This window comes from Poecilia latipinna, unplaced genomic scaffold (genome assembly GCF_001443285.1).
Source record: "Poecilia latipinna isolate Pla-1442-1.1 unplaced genomic scaffold, P_latipinna-1.0 Scaffold1481, whole genome shotgun sequence".
Classification (NCBI taxonomy): Eukaryota; Metazoa; Chordata; class Actinopteri; order Cyprinodontiformes; family Poeciliidae; genus Poecilia; species Poecilia latipinna.
In genome coordinates this window covers 1-24,906 of record NW_015114097.1, presented here as the reverse complement: position 1 = coordinate 24,906, position 24,906 = coordinate 1, and the positions used below count along the sequence as shown (strand labels likewise).

General features: G+C 39.8%; 1 protein-coding gene across 4 annotated transcripts; it reads right to left on the bottom strand.

Moving 5' to 3' along the window:
- Positions 1 to 4,091: 4,091 nt before the first annotated feature.
- On the bottom strand, positions 4,092 to 24,514 carry LOC106962980 (leucine-rich repeat-containing protein 16B-like). Of its 4 annotated transcripts, XM_015057661.1 has the most exons (12): positions 22,933 to 24,514; positions 21,922 to 21,988; positions 21,583 to 21,770; positions 19,347 to 19,426; positions 14,517 to 14,636; positions 12,474 to 12,642; positions 10,255 to 10,615; positions 9,124 to 9,227; positions 8,831 to 9,026; positions 7,822 to 7,893; positions 7,416 to 7,529; positions 4,092 to 4,303 (listed from the first exon to the last, which is right to left on the bottom strand). In XM_015057661.1, exons 1-12 carry the CDS (start codon positions 23,113 to 23,115, stop codon positions 4,269 to 4,271), a joined length of 1,689 nt encoding a protein of 562 aa, XP_014913147.1. In that variant the 5' UTR covers positions 23,116 to 24,514; the 3' UTR covers positions 4,092 to 4,268. The 4 variants fall into 4 exon arrangements, with proteins under 4 accessions (XP_014913147.1, XP_014913148.1, XP_014913151.1 ...); XM_015057662.1 differs by lacking the exon at positions 7,416 to 7,529 and having other exon boundaries at positions 22,933 to 24,512; XM_015057665.1 differs by lacking the exons at positions 7,416 to 7,529; positions 7,822 to 7,893 and having other exon boundaries at positions 22,933 to 24,512.
- Positions 24,515 to 24,906: the final 392 nt, after the last annotated feature.

The following is a 24,906-nucleotide window of genomic DNA, read 5'->3' as shown; positions in this document are numbered from 1 at the left end:
ACAAAAATGTAAAGAAATAACTTTGACTCTTTTTCATGTCATACCACCTCCCAAACTTTCTTCTCAACACAATGCTTGCTAGTCTATGTCCCTCAAGACCAGCCTCCAAGCATGCACTCCATTTTCCATAGTCAAGCTAGCATCACACCACCATGGCCAGAGTCAGAGCATCAGCAACCGTGCAGCATCTGTTTTCCCTTGGACAGTCACAGCACCCTTGTTTCCAGGACCTTCATCACCTCCACTGTAGCCGTCTTCTGTCTTCTGTATCGTGGTTCCCATGACTTGAAACACTTCGGGGATGTAACATCAGAATCATCCTCATCAGCAGCGGCGTCCCCTGAGCATCCCTCATCAAATCATCCGTTGCCATGCCCACAGCCTTCATCCTGTCTTGTTTGATAAATGGTAATGAATGTACTTCTCTGCCAATTACTATGATCAACTGCAATCAAGTAGTTTTTCCTGAGGCGATAAAACTCTTCATGGCGGCGTTTGTTCTCTAAGGCCTTCACCAAACAGCTGGATGGGATGATCAACCAGGACACTCAGGCGGGCCCTATTAACTAATTAGGTGACTTTTCAGGATAAATGGCCACCCTTCATAGGGGTATCAGGTAAAATGGGGCTAAAGATAAAGCCACATATATATGACTTTTTATGTAGGATGTTATTTTGTTAGCTTATCTCAAAACATGCACTGAAATGTGTTGTTACAACAGGATAAAATATGAATATGTTTGCAGGGCACTGTTTTTATCATTTCCTTCGTGAGCCACTTGATTCGTAATACTCCCTCCTGACTGTTTCTAGAGCTTACAGCCAGCAATTTGAAGGCTGGTCTTCACACAGCTGAGCATAAATAAGAACATGGCAGCCTTCAGGTTCACTCTTCCTCCGTTTGCATTACTGCCACCGACTTGCTCAGAACTCCTGGATAAAAGCAGCTTGTCCGCATGTAGATAAGCCAGCGCTTAGGTGTTTCAAAGAGGATTATTTGCACTATGTAGCATTTATGATGACAGTACCTCACTCTAAAGGCATCATTTTGGCTCAGACGCTAAGCCGAAGTCTTTTGTCAGGTGTATTATTACTGAACAGAGAGCCTTGTCAGGATACAAACCTCTTTTTTTTTGGACTTAACAGGCTGTTACCTGGTGTAAAGGGCTCAACACCAGCTTTTATAAACTCATTACCAGACAACCAGTGTTTGTGTAGAGGGGTCAAATGACTTGCTGCTGACCCATTTGTCTTGGTTAAACACACGTAACACACACCTTTCAGCAAACGCCGTGTGAGCCAACCTCAAACCATCTGAGTGAATAAAAGAAAAGAAAAAAACAGCTTTATTAGATCATCTTTATGTTAATGTGTAGGTTTACATACACTGTGATGAAGCGTTCACCTGAGCATATGGCATGCTGAACAGGCACCATATGGGTGTGTGTGTGTGTAGAGACAAAGAGGGACTTAACTGGGCTTATCTGAGGACACGTAGGATGTGAATGCTACACCCCTGGCTGTAATGAGGCCTGGCAGTGCAGGAGATCAGGTGACTGCATGGAGGGAATTAAAAGCTCCTCATTGTCAGGAGGATCGTCATTGTCTGGGAAAAGGCTGATGGACGTCCAAACGCCTGGGCTCACTTAGGCACAGAGGGAGCAGGAAACACGTGTTCGTCTGCAAAAACACATGCCAGACACGTGAATGTTTAATTCATCGTGGTCGTGATGTCAGTAATATTTGGCAAGTCTCCATCGGATCACAAAACACTGATTCATCCACGACAGTATCGATGGAGCATCGTGGCTGGGCATCCACAGTAAAGAAGTGCAACTCTGAGAGTTTCAGGCCAAATAGTCAAAGTCTCTGCTGCCACCTGCTGTACAACAGCGGGAACGTTCATTTCAGAGGACCCTCTACTACCATCTGCACTTGGCGCTGCTTTATTTCAGTTTTTAAACAGTTTTAAGTTTTTGGTGAAGCTTTGACGACTGTGGACATTACATTTTCTAAACATTAGTTGCTTGACATCTTGATACCTGTGGATATAAACTTGCCAGCCTTTCTGGTTAGGTTCCCCCGTTAGTACGGAGTTGGACTCCATTTTGCCTCCACAAAAGCCTTAATTCTCCATGGAACAGATCCAGATATTCCTCCAATATTTTGGTCCACATGGACGGGACGGCATCACGTAGTTGCTGCAGATTTATCTGTTCATCTGTGACACAAACATCTTATTCCACCATGTTCTCAAGGTCTCCGATCCCACTGGGATATCTTGACTGTGGAGGTCGTCTCAATATCAGGGTTTCTGCGAGCTTCCCCAACTCAAATTTAAGACTTCTAAAGACCACTATGAATTAAATTTAAGACCTATATTGTGACAGAAAAAATACAAAAGAATTGATGTAAAATAAACTAGCCAGCTACCCTGGCTATCAAGGGCCACGACAAAATGTAAGACCTGTAATTAACATGTCCAAGGCTAACTAGTATATTTTTTTTATGAATTTAAGACAATTTAAGGCCTTAATTTAACAATACGTGAATTTAAGATGTTTTAAGGCTGTGTGGACACTGACCCAGAATACAGTGAACTCAGTTAAAAAAAAAATAAAAATCAAATTGAGGCGATTTAAGGTTTTTGACAGGGTGCGTTGTACTGCTGGAAGGAGCCACCAGAAGGAGCCTCGCAGTGATACTGAGAGTCGGTTAATATTTTATCTTACAGTTACCGAAATACTTAGTGACTGAATGTGTGCCAAAAATATCCTCTAAACTATTAAACTATCAGTTTGAACCGTTGATATTGCAGTTTCAGCAGCACCGTTTTAAAAGGAGCTGCTAAAATCGGGTCTCAACTGACAAGCGAATGATTTTCCAAGGAGTTATTGCCAAATTTTAGCAACGATCAAAAGGAACAGAAGATCTGGCTTTGGCACAGCTAAGTTATTCTTTCTCATTTGAACCTCTTCCCCCATTCCGATCAAGCAAGTTACTGTGGCAGCAAACCGGCTACATAGAAAATTCATGCCATATTGTCCAGGGGAAGATGAGACCCAACAATGCGGATGACTTGAAGGCAGCTTTTAAATGCAACCTGGGTTTCCATAACATCTCAGCAGAACCACGGGCTAATCGCCTCCACACCACTTGTAATAACCAAATAAGTGTTTCAAATAGTTGTGTAATAAATCTTCATCTATTTCACTTTCTGAAAGGAGTGAGGAAAAAAACCCACTGAACTTTATATTGCAATTTTTTAGATGGACTTGTTTGTCAAGCATTTTTTTTTTTTTTTTACATTTCTTTGGAAATATCTTTTTTAACCAACAAAAAAAACAAAATAGTTCTGCTCTCATTTTGTCTTTTTAATTCTTACATTTGATTTATCGATTTTTTTTAAACGTAATTTTAGTGGCACTCTTGTGGTTCCATATTTTCTGCTCTGTATGACGCAGAGCTTGTAGATGTGGATCGCTGTAAGACTCGAAAACAGGCGAAAACTTAACAACTTTGACATTTCACACACTGCTTCCTTCTATTAATTCAATTTTATTTATTCTGATTCATAGAAGCATTTTTAGAAAATATAATTATTTTCCAGCAATTAAAATCAGATTAAAACCACCCGCCAGCTGATTTAAATACTCTTGAAGAGATGGGAGAGAGCTAAGTTCATGGTAACAAGTTTTCCAATCAACATCAGCATACATCGAAAAGAAAAAGACAAAAAACAAACAAACAAAAAAAGCATACTCACAAACACAGTTATCAAATATTCTATTATCATAAATTAAATCCTGATTGTGAACTAACAGCAGTACCACAATGGTTAGTGCATTTGATCTACATCTCATTAAAATAAATACGGTACAAACTCACTTTTAATAATCACAGATTGTCAGTAAAAGGTGGGGGAAGGCGACGAGGAGACATCTTTTAACATTAAACGACTCGCACAAACGCATAAAACTCCCTTGAGCTCACTGGAGAACAGAACTACTGCGAGTGTGTGTGTGAAAGAATCTTCTCGTTATGCGAGAGAAACTATAACGAGGGCAAGCAGTTAAAAAGAAGGTATACAGAACATGCACTTTCAGCAACAGATTGATGAAATGGCGAAGAATCCCCTGGATGAATCCGTTTTTCAGTTCGAGTGCGTGGTGGGAGAGGAGGCCGGGGTGTTAAAAGCTCGTCTCACTCCAGTTCTCCGTTCTCCAGTCTCTTCTTCCCAGCAGCGTCTTCTCCGTCCCCAGGTAATGTCATAATGCTCCGTCTCCGTTACCGCCTTCGTAACCTGCAGGAGAAAACGTAACGCGAGATGGAATAAAAGCTGGACTTATTGAATTGTCTTGTTAAGGGATCAAATTATAGGCAACACAGAAAGGGTTTCTGTTACAAAAGCAGAAGCGGAAAAGCAAAAGGTCCTAATAGTTTAAAGTGAGAGTAAGCCCAGACGTCTGGGCTCAAGGTTTTGATTTCGTGGCGTTTCGCATCCCGATCTGATGAAAGGTTACCAATGCCCAGTAATGAAGTGCTTTCTTTCCCAAGGACTCACATTTAATGGGATGCATGGCCATGACAATAAATAAAATTTTCATTTTTTATTGCTCTGTTGAAAGTCTTTCCTCGGACAACGACAGTCTGACATTTAGGAACCTTGAGCTCGAGCCAAAAGCGGCCTCCCATGCTTCCTTCCTTCTTTCCTTCCTTCCTTCCAAAGCTGCTTAATTAAAGGACAGTTTTCTTTTGCCACGTCTCTGTGAGCAATTTTTCGCCTTTAGTAATGCCTTCAGCAAGTGACATGCAGGTTGATTAGGTAGCAATTGACTACCCATCATGAACACTATCCTCTCATTAACACTGATGTCCTGTATGTAGAACATGATGTTACACTGGAGTTTAAATCAGAGGGAATTAAGCAGATTTTGTAAAAAAAAATATATATATATAATAATAATTAATAAAAACAAAAAATCAAGCCCCGTCATGTACATGAGGTAAATGTGTGGCTTCTGATGGGCTCCCATTTTGTGTAGTTGATGCAAACTGGGATTAATGCGCTATAATGCAGAAAAAAACTTTTACCCTCCTACTGACTTTCTTTGGATGAAAACTCAATGTTCTATTCATGGTCTTTGATTGCCTTAAATCCACATAATTATATGACAGCCTGACATATAAATTTGTATCAAACTATTTATGCTAACACAGCAAATGGAGACATAATACTAGAGTCAAGATGCTGATTTCTGATCCCTGATTTTGCAAAGCTGAATCTCTAGGTTAGATTTTAGCCAATCCTGACATCTGTTGAAGAATGAGCAAAAGAAAAAGTGTCCAGTATCAGCAATAAAAAAATAAAAAAAACATTAGAAACATCATAAAGTTAGAGTTGTGTCTCTGATGACTGAACATTGACAAACATCCAAAAACTAAAATCCTCCTGGCTATGGGACATCAAAACTCAAAAAGTAAAAAACAAAAACAACCCAAAAAACACCGTATTTAATTTACAACTTTACAAGACACATTGAGGAACATTAATGATTAACGTTTGTTCTTGTTTAAAGAGATCCATTCAAGTGGAAAGAAAAACAAAACAAAACAAAAAAACACTAAAACTGAATAAAACTAGCTGTGTCCAACTGGATATTTTGTGCCAGACTTTGTGCTGGTTAATTTTTCTGTTTGATGTAACTATAGAGTAGCTTCCATGCGCCTCTCTGTGATTATGAATTATTTATATGGGGACCAGAGGTGATGTCACACTGTGTGCGTATAAGAGAGAGGGTCGTGTCAGTGTGACACAGCTCTGCAGGTTAAAGAGGATGTTACGACTACTTTAAAACAAATACAAAAGGATTAGAGTTGAAACAGAAAGTCTCTTGAATCAGCACTTAGCATGCTGAGCGTATGCTACTAAAGTCAGTATTTCCTGTCGACTGTTACAAGACAATTAGACTTCTGAAAGATGGTCATCTTCTTCCAACCCAGCAGGATGGAAACGCCTAAATGGTCAAACAAAGCAACATCAGTTTTATACTTTTATACATTCGGCTCCCTGAAGAGAAAAAAAAAAAAGCAGCAGCCAGGAAACTTCATCTGCCTTCATTACTAAATGCTTCAATTAAGCTAAAAATGATTAACTTTAAACCTTCCTCCCTCAGTGGCAACTTCCACACCAGAGTTTTGTTGTTTGAGTGACATGTTGACATGTTTCCCGATTGGATAAAAGACTGGGTTTTCAGTCAACCGATTTCTTAGCGGCTTTCTATAAAGGAGCCTCTTCTCATCCATCGATATCACTCAAAATGTTTTTATTCTGGGTTGGTTTTCTAGGGGGGAAAAAAAAGTCAAAAAGCTAATTTTCCACCTTCCTACCAATCCAGAGTATGATCTGTTGTTTGACATTTTTAGGCTTTCATATCAAAGACTGGCTTTCTTTTTCTCTTGCTTTCAGCAAACACTTAACATTTTAGACGTTTAGATAACGTAAATGACAAATCTGGAACGAACGCCGGTCGTCTCCCTTTGTTTCTTCAAGTGTGTGCAGGAATTTCAATTTAAAATTCCAAACATTGGGAGACAAAGCCGTTTTCATCAGTCTTCAGAGGAAAACCTAATGGTGATATTTTACTTTTTCCACCAGGCAGACGTGTCAAGTATTGATCTGCAAGAGGGAGAAACTGAGACCTCGGTGTAATAACTGAAGCAAACGGTGCGAGAGCACTGAATCCCTGATATGACGGATCACAGAGGGCGATCAGACCTTTCATACTTGAGATAATTAGCTCTAATACTACAAAGTCAAAGATGTGCAACCTCAATGTGTTGAAGATTTTCTGCAGCAGAATTTTAAGATGCGCCGCTCTGGATTACAAGGGAAATTGGCAGCGGGCTTCGCCTCATCATTAGCATTCTTTCAGTTCCAGCAACCCCGAGGTCGACGTCTCCAGCACCGCGCTGCTCAGAGTGGAAAATGATGATGAATCAGCTAAACTCGTCTGCCAATTATCACAATAATGGAACCAAGGAAAAGAATTAAGCACGAGAAGTAAAAGGTGGAAATGAGGAAGTTGGCGTCTGCTTTGTCACCGGAGGGTGCTAATGGAAGTGAGACATGCCTGGAAATTAGCCAGATTATTCCTTTAAATGCTATTCTATGGTCTCTTACTTTGATCAATCATTTATAAAGCGACTGTGCGGCCTTGCTTTTAATGCGCAGGGTGTGACTCGTGCGTGAGGGGCTTAATAAAAGCGAGCTTGAGCAAAAAATAGCAAACACTGAAAAGTGAAAAAAAAGAAAGAAAATTTTTTGTTCAAAAACACATGCAGTATAAAATCGGGTGGAGGGCAATTAGTGGTCACACCACATGCATCAGAAAGGGAATGGAGCAGATACATACACCCAGCAGGGAAGTCCAGGGATCTGTTTCTGTACTGGGGAAAGGTGGGCTTTTTCACAGGGAACCTGCGATCTGAGGGCCTCTCCAGATCACAGGGCATGTCTCTTTCCATGCCTGAGAGGGGAAATGTCAGGAGACATACACAGAGTGGGGTGTGGGAATTAAAATAAAGAAAAGGAATAAATAAAGGTGGAGGAAGCGATAAGATGCCAGCACAGTCTAAAGGGTTGGGAGAAGCCAAAATAACAGACCCATGCTGAGTTCATTAGGTACAGAAATGAAAGGGAAAAAAGGCATGATGACACTGTTTTAAACAAATGTAGAGAGAGATGCATTTATACTCCAGCATGCACAAAGGAACGCCACAGCAGGGGGCCGGAAACAGACCATGTCAGAGGAGCAGTACCTATGTCAAATGAGTTGGACTTCCTGGTGTGATGGGATGTTTTGGGGAATCCATTATGATCTGCTTCCTCATCTGTGGGTGTATACGGAGGGGGTCATCATCATTATTCACCACATTCTGCCCAAATGGTTTACTATCTTCATTTAAGAACAGGATTTATCTGTACGAGTAGAAATGAAGGTGATGAATAAGAAACATTTGACTTCTGCTGATCGGAATGAGGAGAATGTCTGAAAATCTTCAATAATAATAATAACATGAACTACAGACGAAGTAAGAATGGACATTCAAAAATGAATTCGAATCGCCTCAATTAAATATGTAACGGTGATCAATTTTAAAACACTTAACTTGATACACAGAAACTGCTCTCAACCTCTGTGGATTTTTATTAAAATATATTCTAGGATGTGGTAGCAAAATAAACGGTAAGGTGTATATACAGCTGCCAATATCTAATTTTAACTAAGCAGAGTTTTAGTTGGAAAACAGTGACTCTGCTTTTGTAACGGCAGAGTCAACATCGGTTTACGGCTGCGTCCAAATTGTTCACACCTTAGTGAGGATTATTAGGAAACCATTTTCTAAAAACGGTTTTAGAAAATGGAACAGTAAACATGTTCCAAGGTGCGACATAATTTAAAAAGTAAAGAGAAAGGAGCAGTGTAGTGACTCAATCAATGTAGGAAGTGTCTGTTTGTAATGATTATACTGTTTTTTTCCTGGTATTCAACCTATTTAACAACGTCCAGTCTGAGTCACAGACCACGGGGTTAGGGTGTTGGGGAGCCGTTGTTCTGCAACATTTAGGTACATCCCTGGTCCAACATATCTGATTTAGCATATTTAGACAAACTTAGTAGATTCAGGTGTTTTGAAGACACATCTAAAGTTGCGGGACTCCGAGGATTGAGGACCTGAAGTTTGAAACCTCTGGTTTGGAGACCAAGTTTCGTCTGAAATCTAAGATTCGAGTCCCGATCTCTGGCTACGACCATTTTAATAATACCGTGGCTGATGACGGTGGGATCGGCATCCTCTAAGCCAAGGCTCCTTGTCTCGCTGCTCACGTTGTCATCAGACGCTGTCTGAGCCGGAGGCAAACTCTTCTGGTCGTTGTTCTGTTCTTCGAGACTCGCAGGAATTTTCGGTGAAGTCCTGGTCATTTCCGGAGAGGTCTTGTCTCTCTGGAGGTCTACACTGGGCTAGCAGCAGAGGATATCATGTGTTTATTTAATTTTTCATGTCTATTGGCCTGCAGCAGAAAAAAAAATAATTAAATCCTATTTATTTACCACATACCTTTTTGGGAATGAGAGGACGCTGTCCCTCTGGTCCTCGCCCTCTCTGCTTCTCTTCCTGCAGTCTTTCACTCTGTTCTTCTCCCTCTGGCATTCCTGCCTCTTCTGGTAACAAAACCACAGGAAACTCCATCAACTCTGTGATCAATCAAAACTCTGTTTCTGATTCAAAACCAAAAGCCCCGAAGCAGAGACTCTGACAGAGAGACTTTATGGGTTCCGAGACGCGAGCCATGGCTGAAGAAAAGAAACGCTAAAGTAAAAACAAACCACCTGTAACTATAGATCAGAAAGCTGCTCAGTTTTTAAAAGACAAACAAGTTATTCAGTCCATAAAAGCCAAATATTTGTGCATTTCTGTTGCTTATTAATAATTTGCTATTTGGGATTCCAACCTGCAGTGAAGACTGCAGCCAATAAACTGCCAATAGTCCTCGACTGTGACTCTGTGAATCTGGAGAACATCCAGATCATGTCTGAGTCATTAAATCACTACATTGTACGCTACCACATCCTTACTCTATCCAGCTACCAGCTCATTCATTTAAAGCAATTTCAAACAATTCTGACGAGGCGTTTAGACCTGACAGCTTTTCTTTGTGGCTACGCTGTAGGCAAAGCGGATTGTCTAAGAAGGTTGTTCTGCACGTTCAAGTTCGCATTTCAACCAGTTTGAAACTGTGAAGTATGCAGACCCTTGAATCCCTTTGCATCCACATGATTCGAGTTTGAATCGCTTCAAACAAACCGAGGTTTTTTTAGGCAGACCAGAGTTTGCTTTTTTTGATTGTGCATTCAGAACTCCCCAAACAACCTGGACTTTCTAGGTAAACAAACTAGAGCTGGTTTTAAAGCGTACTAAGCAGGGTTATTGTGAATGCACCCTTAATGTGCAAAGCTGTAATTGCAGTTAAAATGATTCCAGAAAAAGAAGGCTACATACGAATGGATGATACACTTGGCTTTTAACTTTTTTTTTTCATAAAATACTTCACAGTCACGCCCTTACATCTATCAGAAATCTATCAGAAATCGCGCTTTTGCAAGACGCTGCACACCACAGAGGCTTTCCCGTCTCCAACAATGTGTCTGCTGACAGATCAAACTCTATTTGCCGTAGAGGTTGCAGTACCTGAACTGTCCTGCAGATGTCTCTGCCTCATCACAGCCAGACTTGGCTTGGAGCTGTGCGGAGGCGGCTCCGGCCTGGCGCTGCCGATGCCGCTGCTCTGGACATCTTCTCCCGCCTCGGTCCGCGACTCAGTCAGTGGGACGATCCTCTCCTGCCTGGTCGTCTCCATCTGCCTGTCCGTCTGGTGTTTGGAGGACGCCACATGTCCGTTACTCCGCGGATCTGTCAGGGCGTCCGAGATGGCGTTTGATCCGTCGGCGCTGTGCTGCAACGACTCTTTGATGTCGCAGGTGCTGCTGCTGTCGGAGTCCTCGATTTCCGCCCCGATGCAGCTGTACACCATGCTGACCAGATCTGTGGACTGCAGCACAGGGGGAAGGCCGCACGCAGAATCCCAGTTAGGCAGAATCATATAAATGTTTGCATCGTTCACACTCGCAACTCTGCTTTTTGTGGACGTCCTGGAAAGATTTTGTTGACAACAAACCGAATACCTATTATGATTCCAAATATCTAATTATTGAAAGATTTCTAACTTCACCTGACAAAAGGGAAAAGAGTCGGAGCAGACATTTTGGTTCTGTAAAAGTGTGTGGCAGAGATTTAAGATAAGCCTTAATGTCTATGTTTCACACAAGCAGCTGCACAAATCCCAGACATAAAAACGCTGGGAATAGCAGGTGGTGAGCACAGCAGGCAGCTCTGCTCCATGTCATCACAGGGGACTACAGAGGTGGGAGCAGGGTGCTCATGAACTGACATCTTCATTATAAAGCAAACTTTAAAGCCTAGCTTTTATTGTTCTTTATATTCCTTCTTTAATCATGCAGTAATCTTCAAAGCACCAACTATTCTTGAAATCTGATTGGCCACCCTGCCTCTTCCCCACCATATGTGTTCGCTTGTTCATAATCCATCTACGTCAGTAGATGACAGAAATGCTCCTTTTTCACAACCACCATTAATTATTTTGTTGTTGTTGATTATTTCAAGTTTATATTTTTTAAAAAAAGGACATTACATATCAATTAACATTTACACGTTATACATGAGATTATAGCCACGTGGCTAATTTCCATCCCCAGTTCCATTAGCAGGTTGATGTACTGCATATGGTAGATGAAAAAGCAGCCTCAGACTACTACACACACAAAAAACACTCTTCATAAAGAATAAAAGGGAGTAATTAAATAGTTATTTGCCATTTGTAGATTATAAAAAGCTCAATAAGTTTGACTTTAAGTTGATAAGTTGAATAGAGTTAGCATAGCGGCGCTAAAAACAGAGTTGTATACAGAAAAGCAGCCTCAGACTACCATACAAAAAGCCTCTTTACTAATGAGAAAATAGAGTTATTAAACAGTTATTTGCAATTTTTTGTCGTCTGTAATGGTTCAGTAACTTTGACTTTAAGTTGATAAGTTGAGTCAAACAATGACCGAGGCTGTTAAATGTAGCGTCCCATATTAAACCTATACGCAACGACAATTTGGTCCGTATTCTACAAATGTGTGTGTATGTAATAATAAAGAACTGGTCCCCGAGTAGTTTATATAGCACACTGCCTCAGTCATTGTTTGACTCATGGTGTTGGTGTTGCGATATTGTGCCCAACTGCTTTCTGGGTAACACACACTAACCAACACGCTGCTGCCGCAGCCCCCCGCTTTACAAATATAGGGACTGGTCCCTTATTTTAATTTCTGAAAGGTGGCAACCCTAAGCATTAGCAAAGCGGCATTAAAAAATTTAGTTGTATACAGGTAAGCTACGCTTAGCTAAACAGGCTAATTGTGTGATTTGAAACGTTACCTTGTGCCCTAATCCACTGTTTTGTTGTGCTAAACTGAGCCATGTCTTTTATTTGGGTAAATAAATAGTTTTGTTTTTCCAGTTTTGCAGGACAATTAGATGAAATTGCAATTTTAGTGTGCCACCCTTCTCCAGTTTGTGCCCCTGTAAAAGGGGCATAAAGTGTAGAAAAAATAATCTAGACACGTCTGAGTGTAACTGATGAAAGAACTAAGATAATAACAACAAAGGTCACATCATTCCTTTTAATGCTGCTATCTGCTGTTGCACAGTTCGGCTGCAGAATAATTTCGTTTTTAAAACTGAGCACACAGATCCACTTTCAAAAATGCCCGGCTCGGTCTCTAAACTAATCAGAAAGCGCGTCAACAGCTGCCGACTCCCAGGGACGCTCCGTTACACTGTACCTGTCTCTGGATGGAGCAGGGGGGGCTGGCGGTCCTCAGTCCGTGAGCAGGTACGCCCTGAGCTGGCCGAGGTGAGGACAAGGTCCCGTTCGCTCCCGGAACGGCGCTCTCTGGCCTCCCGGTGTCTTTAGGGTGCTGAATCATGGAGTAGACGTTCTCTGAGGCGCACCTGGAAACACACAAGGCCTGAGTGGTGACCTGACAGCTGAGGTACAAATATGTTGGTCAGATGCAGCTAACCGTTAGCTTAGTGATTGATTTTTATGTAGATCATTCCGACGATTAATCAATTAATCGGATAAAACTATTTCCACTTAAATTCATTTTACACAATACTAGAAATGCAAATAATAATTCAGCTTACTTTTTAAATAAGAAAATAAACATTTTATTGCCGAAAATGCGGTAACATTTAATACTGTTTTGTACACTTGATAATTTGTGGCAAAGCGTGAATCTGCAGCTAAAAGTAAACTTGTAGCATCAACATGTGAGAAGCGCAGCCCTTTCTTCTCGACTTTGCATAAATACAGTGTGTGGCTGATTAAATTAATAATAACTGTATGGCAAAAAGTTCTTAACAGGATTTATTTTTGACCAAATTTTGAACCAGGTGAAGCTAAAACTATCACTTAAGGAGTTCCAGTCAGAACATATTTACAAACATAACGATTGTCATCTTAAAATGAAAAATGTAATTTTTTAAAAAAGTTTTGGCTCAACATTGCTCTGAGGGTGCCAATATTTCAGCAAATGGCACATTATAGAGTCTGAATACTCCAGTTAGCGATGAATAGTTGACGATTATTTCATTAATCAGTTAATCACGATTATTCAGTTTAATTGTTTATTGCCTGATTTGTTTTCAAATTGCATTACGCCTTTGCAGTTTAAATAATCTAGTAAATTCTGTGTGTTTATTTATTTTTTAAAAACAGTTTATAGAATAAACGCTGTTTAAGTCAGAAGGTTAAAAACCTTGAGCTTTTAGTGAGTCACAAACTTTTTATTATTTTGGGGTCAAACGGTCATATCATAATAATGACAAAAAAAAATTAATTCTTTTTGAATCAATATTTGGCAAAACAACTTTGAACTTATTGTGAATTTTCTCTGTTGTCCAACATATATGAGGCTGTTAAGCTTACAATGGATTTACAACAGAGTTGAGGCTAAGTCATTCCTCAAGCTTGATATTCATCCAAATCCAGCTTTATTGTTTGGTTGGTTCACCTTCGTCATCTTTGTTTATCCCAGCTTTACCCACCATCACAAGAAGTACGACGGCCTTCACAAACCTTTCACAAAAGCTGTTGCAAGAAAGGTAAAAAAAAAAAAAGAAAAAAAAAAAAAGCCATTGTGAAAATGAAGAGAAGATTTGAGCAAAAGCAGCGACAAACATCCCGTCTACCAATTTATTATCCGACATTAAACAACATCACCTGTTTTCCAAGAGACAAATTAATGGGCTGGCCTTCAAGTGAGCAACCTCTTTAATTCTCCCTCTGATTAGCTCGAAACTTTCTGTAATGTCTTTTCACTGCTCAATAGAAGTGTTGTTTACCGGCAGAGCTAACGGCGTGACCGGTGTTCTAAGCAGACCTGTGAGCAGAAAAACAAACCGGAGCCTTCGTCAAGTGTCACCTTTTCCTTCTTTGATCAGTGACATAGTTTAATAAGCGAGCTCCGACTGAGTGCTGCCCTCGGCTCTCTTCTCAGAGAGGGTAACGATAAGTAGGGGGGGAAAAAAAAAAAAAAAAAAAAAAACCAGTTTGCCGGCTTGTATTTCCTCCATTTGGCAACGCGCCGCAGTTTTAAAAGGTCGAGGAGTAAATAAGACCTGCCTGAACGTATAGAGAGCTGTAAATTCAAAGCGAAAAACAGCTGAAGACAAGGAAAACATTTCCCTCCGCTGAAATATTTATGAATAATAAACGCTGCGAATGCATACGGCTGGCTTCCTTCAGCAGCCATCACAACGCGAGGCTTATTCGCCGCGCTTAAACGTCCCTCCGGTCGCCTGCTCCAACGCGGCTCACTCACTCAGACTCCTGGTTGGAGAAGGTGGAGTTGCGGTTCTTGCGGAAGCCGGAGAAAATGGACAGAACGCTGCGCCTCTTCTTTCTCCTGAGTGATTGGGCCTGATGGAGGGATGACAGCTGACTGAAGGAAGAGGGAGATAAAAACAAAAAAGACAGAAGAAGTGTGAATGCTGGAGAGACGATTGGAGGAGGAAAGTTAGATGGATTTTTTTTTGTGGAGTTGCAATGATAAAACCTGTAAGAAAAAGAAGTATCCAGACAATGCAGTCATAAATTTTTATGTATTTTCTCAAAATTTTAAGTGCAAGCAACACCAAAGTCGCAAACGGCCTCCATAGTAAAACACGGCGGTGGCAGGGTAATGCTGTTGGAAAGTTACTTTCAGCAGGAAGAGGGAATCTGTTTTGACGTAAAGTTGAAATAAACTAAACAAAATATAAACATGAAGAAAATCTGATAAAAAAAACAAAGTTGCAAAGGATTTGAGACTTTATGGAGGAGGTTCATCACCCTGAGGCAAAATGAAATGACCTAGTTAAAGTTTATGACTAAATCTACCTGAAAACCTGCAGCAACACTTTAAAAAATGTCTTTTTTAATAGAAATTCTCCATCCAATCTGATAGTTTGAGCTGTTTTTCAGTTGCTTACAAACCACGGTTCATTTTCTTCACCACTTTGTTCTAAAATAGAAAAAAGTTACATTCAAGTTTTTTTGTTGTAGCGTAGCAAAACATGGAAAGGTACGTAGTGTTTCCCATGTTCTGAGATTTCTGCTGATTGTGAAACTCCAATCAATAGTTATTTTTTTTTATCTATTATACAAGCAAAACAAAGGATAACAAAAACTCCCTGAAAAAACAAAGCATCTTTTATGAAAGGATATCAGGGCTGTTGAGAGGATGAACTGATTATGTAATATCAACATAGACGTTTTTGACACTAATGTGTTTCACAGATTTTGAATGAAAGGTTTATAAAAGGATTATGTTGCACACAAATGTATCATTACTGGATCAGGAAAAAAGTTTTCGCTGAAATAAGTGTGAGGGACGAATGAAGCCGACTGCGCCTCCAGTCTGAACGCCTCCATGTGTAAATTACTCAAATCAAATCAAGCAGACTAGATGTGACAGATATTGAAGACGGTTGGTTATTTTACCAAAAATAAATAAATAAAGACCCGATTTTTGCAAATCGTAGACATTTGTTGCCGGAGCGGGACGAGCCAGAGCGAGCAGCTTCCCGTCTACAAGCCGCGATTAAGGCGCCCGCCATTTTTCTGGAAGTTCTCAGTCTGGCGTGTTTCAGATCCGCCGTTGCTCCAGTGTGTCTGATTTAAAGTGACGGGCCATTAAACAGCCGCCAGCGATCCTGATGACCTGCTGAGGGACTAATTTAATCATTTAAATCGTCTGCGATGGAGCAGAAAAACATCTAAAACACGCAGGAAGGCGAGTGCAAAGGACGAGGACAGGTGAAGACATGGGGACTCACTGTGACACTGATTTCCTTCTCAGTCATTTCATGAAAGGCTTAGAAATGTTTGGTTTTGTGATTTATTCACCAACTATCGAGCAGATTGTTAAAGGACCAGGACCATTTAGGAATATGGTGGCGATACCGACATTGATTTTGTTCTGATGATGGAAAATACTCCATGTAAGGTCTGATGTAAAACAGAAGATGTGAAACTGTGGGAAAGAACATCATGCCCCGTTTAAAGAACAAAGATAAACGACGCGCTTGGTCTTTTTCTATTCCAGGAGATTTTAAGCAAAATTCTAGCAAATTCTGCTTTAAAAAAAAAAACTGAAATAGGATGGTTATTGTGTAATAGATGAATAATAATCCAAAACCTATAATCAAAACCAAACTTTTTCACCAAATCCAAAATTGACTTCTTCCATGGCAATCAGTCCACAAACAAAAGAAACAGAGCAAAACTCAAACTGTGGGGTGAGGTGAAGAGAAAAGACCATCCATACTTTAAAGATGACCCTCTGTACATTTTAACCTTCGACAATATTAGAAAATGTCTAAGCATCAGTTTTTTTATATTAACATTTTTATTGAGAAAGCACATTACAATACAATTATATAATTATACTGATTACGTTCACATTTTTACATGCTTTCTCCGTTTTCTAATTTTGACAAGAGAAAGAAAAAAACAAACAAAACAACAACAACCAAAACTTAAATGGGAGCGGCGGGGTAAGCATCAGTTTTAAGTGTGACATGTAAGCAGCAGGGTGACCAACAGCTGTGGTTTGTAAAAAAAAAAAAAGCAAAGAAAAAAAAATCTCAGTGTTTATTTATTTTTTCTTTTACTGAGAAAAATCAACACAAAAGTTTGGATTTCTATCTTAAGACATGCTAATAAATCTGCTACACACACACGCACACGCACAGCTAATGAGTTAGCTCGTTCTCCTCATGCAACATGTATTTGAGTGTCCAGCTAAAGAAATCTGAAAACTCTCGTCTTTTTTTATCATTTTGACTTGGGTAAAGTAATAATGTTTTCTTTTAAGACATAAAAGACCATCCTTATGAGATTCTCTGCAGAGGCTGTAAAACTGAATAACAATCTGCGGATTCTCCCCTAAAGCAATGACCTTCACGTAGATGTAGTCATCACTAGTTTGATCGATTGGCTGGAAATTCATGCTTGCAGCGAATCAACAACGAGTTTTGCGGCCAAGGCTGGATTCACAGACTTAATGGTTTGAACCGCGGCCGCGCGGCTCTTTGATCCAGCGTGCCACAACTCGGCGTCTCTGGTATGGCGTCACTTTGCCACAAATGGAGGCAAGGTCACATTTTTACTACGTAAAAATTAGTGGCACATTTCCCGCTGTGGAGTTTCAGAACAGAAAATAATAATGTTAAATAGAAAATGATAGTTACATTCATAAAGATTTGGGTTTTTACAATAAGAGACATCAACATTTTAGTCTGTATTTCTATGAATTTACACGTAGATCTGTTACCTAAAGCTCAGAAGATAAAGTTGGGCCAACATATCGGAACAGACAAATGGATGAAAGTGAATAAGAGATTACAATTATTCTAATGATTAATTGATTAATCAGATTTAAAAAATTGTCACTCTGCAGATTTTTCATTTAACTACTGCACACAGAGATACAGCACTCTGTGATCATTTGTAGCAAAGATTGCATCTGCAGTATATTCAAGTTAATGATTAATCTATTACTAAATCAGTTGAAGATTATTTCAAACATCAATTAATCGCCATTAATTGTTTCTGTTCTATAATAAACTCTTTGCTTCCAAGAACTGCTTCAAATCTCTGACCCGCCGACATCCCAAAAAAAAAAAAGAAAAAAGAAAAGAAGCATTTGCATTCTTCTTGTTCTGTTCTCTTTCAGTCGATGCTTATTTCTGTTCATTTCTCTTCAGGAGCTAAAATGAAAACCCTGTGGGTCTAAGCGTGGAGAGTAAGTGTGTTGTTTTGGCAGTGGGTGTGTTGGGTCATTATCTTGCACCACAATGAAATATCTGCTGGTTTTGTTGCATTTTTATTTCTTTTTCTCAAATTTTTGTTAGATGTTTTTCTCTTAGCTTTTTGGACAAATTATTGACTATTATTAGCTATTACTATTAGCTATTAGCTCTAGCTAGTACTGTTTTGCATCCTCTGGTGAACCCTCTATAATTTGGCCCATGGAACGTTCTTGTGACTCACTCCTGCCCTCTGCAGGTTGGCAATCGTATCACCAATGGTTGTTTTAGAGGGATTTCTTAATAAAAGCTCTCAATGTCTCTGCTGTCAGCTGCTAAATTTGCTCCTCGCTCCAACAGTTTGACAGATATTCCAAAACGGTTCTTCTGCTTCTTTTTTTTTTTTTTTTCCAGTGTTTGTATAAAAAGGTCTGATTGATTTTCCATCTTCACGATTGCTCGACTTTCATCCACAGGCAGCTGCCTGCTTCTTAATGTTAGTTACACCTGTTATTATGAAAGACGTCTTCAGCGTCATGACCTGACAGAGTGTAATTTCAGCAATACATCTCAGAGACATATTGCAGTACTTTTGCCCTTGAACAGTTACACATGATGCCTTTTTTTTTTTATTTGTCTAGATGTAAAAACCTGGGGAAAAAAAGCGTCTCATATGCTTTGATTTCAAATCTAAATGTTTGCAATCTACAGGATAAAAAGTGAAAACCCCAGTCTCCGTGTTCCTCTAGATGTGGAGGGGGAAATGCAAGAAGTTTGTAAAAAGCTACACGTACAAAGAGCCGTAAATGATTCTTCTTTCTATTGCAAATTGATTGATTTTGTGTCCATGTGATGAAGGAGCGCATACAGAGGCAGTCCAAGGCTGTTTGGCGAATAATTAATTGAGCGTACTGAACTGTTTGGATAACTAGGATCAGTCGGACTGAATGTGTGATTGAATTGAATTGACTGGGTGACATAAATAAACTGAAATGAATTGAGTTTAAAAAAAAGTGAAGTGTGACTCAATGTGAATCAGTGAGAAAAAAAGTATTTTCTTTTTTTTTTACAGTGAGTCTGCAAAAATACTTTTAACTTTATCAACTTAGTCTGTTAGAAACCCTAAAGCAGCTAGAAGGACAGTAGCTAATTTAAAAGAAAAATAACTTTGCGTTAGTCTAGCATAAAAATGAGTCAGCCAGTGATCCTAGCTGCTTCGAAAATTACATTTCTCAGTTTGTTTAGTGCCCAGGTAACCAAACTGAGAAGTCATTCAAGAGAAACCCTTGAATGGCTTCTTTAGCAGGTCAGAGGTCATAGAGCAACAGGTCAAAGGAAATAAATCCGAAGTGTGACCCCACCTGTCAGGCAGAACTCTCTTGCTGTAGAAATCTGGAAGTCCGTCCTCCAGCATACTGACTCCTCCGTTCTCAGAGCAATGCTGTGCACACATAAACACACACACACACACACACACACACACACACACACACACAAATAACAAGAAGGAGAACAACAAATGATCAATCTGCCAAGTCCACAAGAAGCGGAAAGGATAACAAAAAGGTGCGATCTTTTCAAAAGGCTGGCTGGCGGATCTGAATCCAACGCCAGCAGAAGTCCGTCTGTAAAACACCTCCTTTAACATGCCGCCCCAAATAAATTTGCACCGATTTAGAAATGAGCTTTGAAAGAGACTAAACAAACAAACTGCTGTTTGTTGATGCCCTGCGGTCTCCCGGGGAGACGGCGGTTCGCTATTAACATTTGAGTCACAGAGACACATGTGGCAGCTTCCTACTTTGAAAGGAACTTATTTTTGGAAGGTGCCTCTGGCAACAAACACAAAATGAATACCAAAAGTTCACACGTAGAAAAGGAGAGAAGGAAAAAAAATAAAGAATCTCTCAAAGTGGCACGTGTTGGGATTATGGTTGAATCGCTGTTGATGTGAGCTCAAAAACAAACAAAGGGATCTGTCTGTCAAACCTCTAGAAAACGTCAACATCTTTTTTCTACTAAAATATCCCCAAAAAACATAAACATGCTTTGATCAGCATGACGCTGCCACCACCATGTTTTACTGTGGCGATGTCGCATCAAAACAGCGTTTTGAATGTAGACTAATTTGGTCTAATTTTGGTCTAATTTAACCACAGCAACATGTTTGCTGTGTCTTCTCTATGTGGCTTGTAGGAAACTGCTGAGATAAATTGTTACAGTGCCAATGAGAAAGTATTCACCCCTTTGGATGTCATAGCCTTTTTGTTGCTTTTGCAAATCAATCAACAAAATTGGGCTTTTTTAACAAACAAAAAGCTGATTTCTAAAAAAATGATGACAATTAAATGAAATTCTTTCCATAAAATAAGTAATTGTGTTACTATTCACCCTCTTCAGGTCACTATTTAGTAGATGCGTCTGTGGCCGCAGCATGGAGTCTGTGTGGATAGATTTGCACATCTGGACATCAATTTTACTCCATTCTTCCTTGCAAAACTGCTCAAGCTCTATCAAGCTGAGTGGGGATCAGTTGTGCACTGGGCTTTGGCTAGGCCACTTCTGAGCATCCACCTTCTTCTCTTCAAACCATTTAGTTGGACGTTTCAGGTTTGCTCTGTTGCTGAAGTCATGGTTCTGTTGCAGATCGAAACAGATTGCTTTTACTCATTTTACCTCCTACTTTTACAAGCCTCTGAAATCCAGACAATGTTCTTAGGTTTTTTTTATTTGTACCCATCCCCTGACTTATACTTATTTGCTTGGAGTGTCTGATTAACCACTGAATGCACCTTCCACAACCAGCTGACTTTATATAGACACAGTCTCATTTGATCTCCACTACTGGCTGCAGTTGAAAGGACCTCTGTTTAATTAGGTCAGTCACTCCTAATTAAACAAACAGGTGATTATTTATGTAATCACATGTTTATGTTTCATATTTTCATTTAGATATCATTATCTTGTAGAAATCTGTTTTCACTTGGACACTGAAAGATTTCTTTTTGTAAATTAATTGTTTCGCAATTAAAAGAGTAAAGCATCCAAAGAAGGGTGAATACTAATAAATAGAAACTGGACAGGCGTTCCTTGCTTTCTTCTCGCCACTGTTCCACAAATGCCAAATTTATGGAGTTCACGACTAATACTTGCCGTATCAGCTGATTCTCCCACCTCGGCTGCTGATGTGAGATGACGGGTCGGAACCGAGCTCTGCGAGATGTTCAAGTTCTTCGATAAGCCAACCATTCCTCACAGCTTTATTCCTGACCCGTCTGCCAGGTTTCTCTGTCTTTGGGATGCTGTTTGCTTGCTAATGTTCTCAAACCTCAGAGAGTCACAGAACGGATCTCTCTCTCATTGGAATTCTACACACTTTTGAAATTTTTATTGACTTAAATTTTGGAAACCATGAACCATTTTCCCTCCGATTATTAATCATGCACTACTTTGTGTTTGTATATCAGAAGACAAAAACAAACAAAAAAAAAACCCAACACATTCAGTTTGTGGAGGTAACATGACAAATTCTACTAAACTTTAACGGGAGGGGAGCGACTATTTCTTTTGCACGTCACATCAGAGGGGTCTACTCACAGATTCAGGAGGAATGTGTGCAGCTCTGTGTCGTCGCGGCGGGCGTGGCCTGACGTGGGTCACGTGACGCAGAGGTGAGCCATTGGTGGGGAGAGTGGAAAGGGACTCCCAAGAGGCCGAGTGAGTGAGAGACGCCGAGTGGGAAGGAGCAGAGGGAGTGGGAGAGGGACTGGGTTCATCACCTAAACCTGGGAGACAGGAATTAACTGGGACAGAGATCTCTCTATCCTGTCGCGTTTGACCTGCAGCACATTAATCAAATATTCCTCTGCTTCTGCTTCACTCTCCTTTGATCCCAGCTGCGTCAAAAGCAAGATGGAACAGAGGCAGAAGACTCACTCATTCTGGTGGAGACCGGACGGATCCTTCTGGTTCTGGAGCTCCGCTTTTTGATCGCCATGGTATCCTTTACCAGGGAAGATGAAGACATGATATAAGTACAGTGCACTGCAAAAATGTGCATTACCCTTGAGCTTTCTGGCTTGCATGAACAGCATGAGGTGTGGTGGAAATATAACACAGTATCCACTTAAAACATAGTGGTGACAGCATCATGCTGTGGGATAACAGCGTCAAAGCTGGAGATGCTAGGAAGACACCTGAATACAAATGCCCAACACACTAAAAAGTCCAACTTAAGTTTTCAGATGTAATAAAAATGTAAAGGAATATAATCGTATTGCAATAAGTGTTTGCTTTGCATACAAAAATGCAATTGATCAATACCAGAAATTGGTCTGATATCAGCCAAATAAAGAACATCACATGGGAAAAATGTCTTATTATAAGTGAAATAATCTGCCAATAGAACTAGTACTTTTCTTAAGCCATATTAAAATATTGTTTTAAGGTCTAGTTTGACTTAAAACAAGGAAAATATTTAAATTTTCCTGCTAAAAATTTATTTGTAAGTTGGTTTTGTCTTATTTCAACCGTTTTAAGATATTTGGACTTGAAAAACAGACAAAAAAACTACTTGGTAAGAAGTTGTGTTTTTGCAGTGTATAATCACTCCCCCAGCATTTCAATCCAGCAGCACTTGTATCCTGAAAGTAGACCCACTGGTTCATAATAAATGGGTCAGTAGTTCTACTTGATCAAGTCTTTTCTAACATTTCACGCTATGAAATACGTATTAAACGTCTATGACTCGTGCTGATATTGTATCGGGTCAATATCGGTATCGGCCAACACTCATAGCTGCGATATGGGTATCATATCGGGATTTTAAAAAGTTGTATCGGGACACAGTGGCAAATTTTGTATGGTAGTGGCTTCTGTGTTAAAATCTTCATCATGCCAGAAAGACGATAAATATATTTAGACTTCCCGTCATATTGTAACACTTACTATTCCAAGGTTCACTCCAAAGTCCTCATCGGGGAAATCCAGCGATTCAACAAGTCTCGAATGCCTGACGGATCGCCTACCCGTCCCGACATCGTCCCAGCGCTTTGCCTGAGAGACCTGTCGTAGCTGATGCAACACACACACGCACACACACACATCAACAACATTCAACAACACTGTCATTCAAGTGTTCACATCAATCAAACGACTGTCCTTAAATGTAGTCTCCTAGGAGAGGTGGGTCTGTCCTCTCTGCGTGTCAGGTTCACAAACAGAACAAAAGGGCGAGTTGGTTTGGAAAGCCTGAGACAAACATGAATTACACTCAGTTTCTTGATCATCAAAGCAGAGCGAGGGAAGATAGAGGACAGGCTGGCACTGCAGCAAAACACAGCGAGGAGAATGAGACATAACAGTGGAGATAGTGAACAGAATGCAAAGCAGAGCTGGCCAGGCGGCGATGCTGTTAGAAGCCTCTCCTGGTCTGCTTTCAAGCCGTGTTCATTTCAAAGATTACATTATGTAAAGATTGGACCCTGCAGCATCAGATCATAAAGTTAACTACCTCCAAACCAGGTTTCTGTGTTGCTCGAGAGCATAAATATTTCCCCTACAAGGAAGTAAACATTTCTAGTGATGGTGGTAAACACTAAAATCACAGCCACTTTGACATAACTCCAGATATTACAGGTTTCAATTTCTTCAAAATAAGATTTCTGCTGCTGGTTTTGATTCACTTTACATTTCCATCATTTTCATCCCGTTGAGCTTTGACTTTATGCGGCACAATCTGCATCACTGAGATGAGAGAAGTCGCTTTTCAATATTTTCTTTAGCTTGCATAAAGGTGTTTACAAAAAAAAAAGGCCAATGAAGGTAATTAATTATATAAAATTATAACCATCTCCATCAATCATTTATGCTTTTAAGATGTTTAGCAAAATTGATCCATCAAAATCTCCTGGATTATTTCATTATTTTGTTTAACTAAGCTTATTAATACAGTAACGACTTGACATTAGGTGAAAGGAGTTTTAATTATGCTTTGAAGAGGCTGATGAAATTGAACTTTGAGGCTAAACGTCAAGAGTCTTGGAGAATTCAGAGCAGTTTGTGTGAATCACCATGTATGGTGGCCGCGGAAAATGTATTAGCATCTGGAAGAATTGAGCTACAGAGTAAATTATTCTTGAAAGTAGAGATAGTCTACAGTTAGAGGGAAAACTTTTTTTCTGGTAAAAAAGAAAAAGAAGAACTAACTCAACATCTGTAACATGACACAGTTAGATAACAATTAACCAAGAGCTAGCAACTCAACATAATGCAATGTTAGCATAGCACCTAGCATGCAGAATGTGGTGATATAATAAGGTGTTATTTACAGTCTAACTCAAGCTCCTTAGTGTAAGGCAGAGTTTTTATATAAAATACATTAAGGTTTAATAAAACTGAAACATCTGCGCAGTTTTCAAGATGAAATACGTTAGCATGAAATGCTAATGGCAACAGCTGAGCTCATTTCACTCATTATGTTCCTGCAGTTCAATTAAGAGGAGCCAATATACAGTAATTCGTTATTTCACAGACAAAACCGGCCAGGGAAAGAGATCGCCGAACAACTCTGGAAAAATTCAAGTCAACAGCATCGAATGGACTTGATAAAATAAAATGTTTACCTTCTTGTCAATATAGTGCTGGGGGAAAAAAACGCAGAGATCGTAACTTGATAGCTTGTAGAAAAACCAAATTTCTAGAAATTATATTGAAAAATTTGGATGTTTTAACTTTATCAACCCTCATATTTGTGCAAAACAATAACATAATATTAGTTTATTAAAGTCTGCACAACTCTCCCTTATGTAAGATTTTAAGGTTTTTCCGCTTGTAAATAACATTTCTCACCACACCACGATGGACTTCACGTTTTTAAAAACACAAACGGTCTTAATTCTCCTTGGATTTGTTGACAGGAAC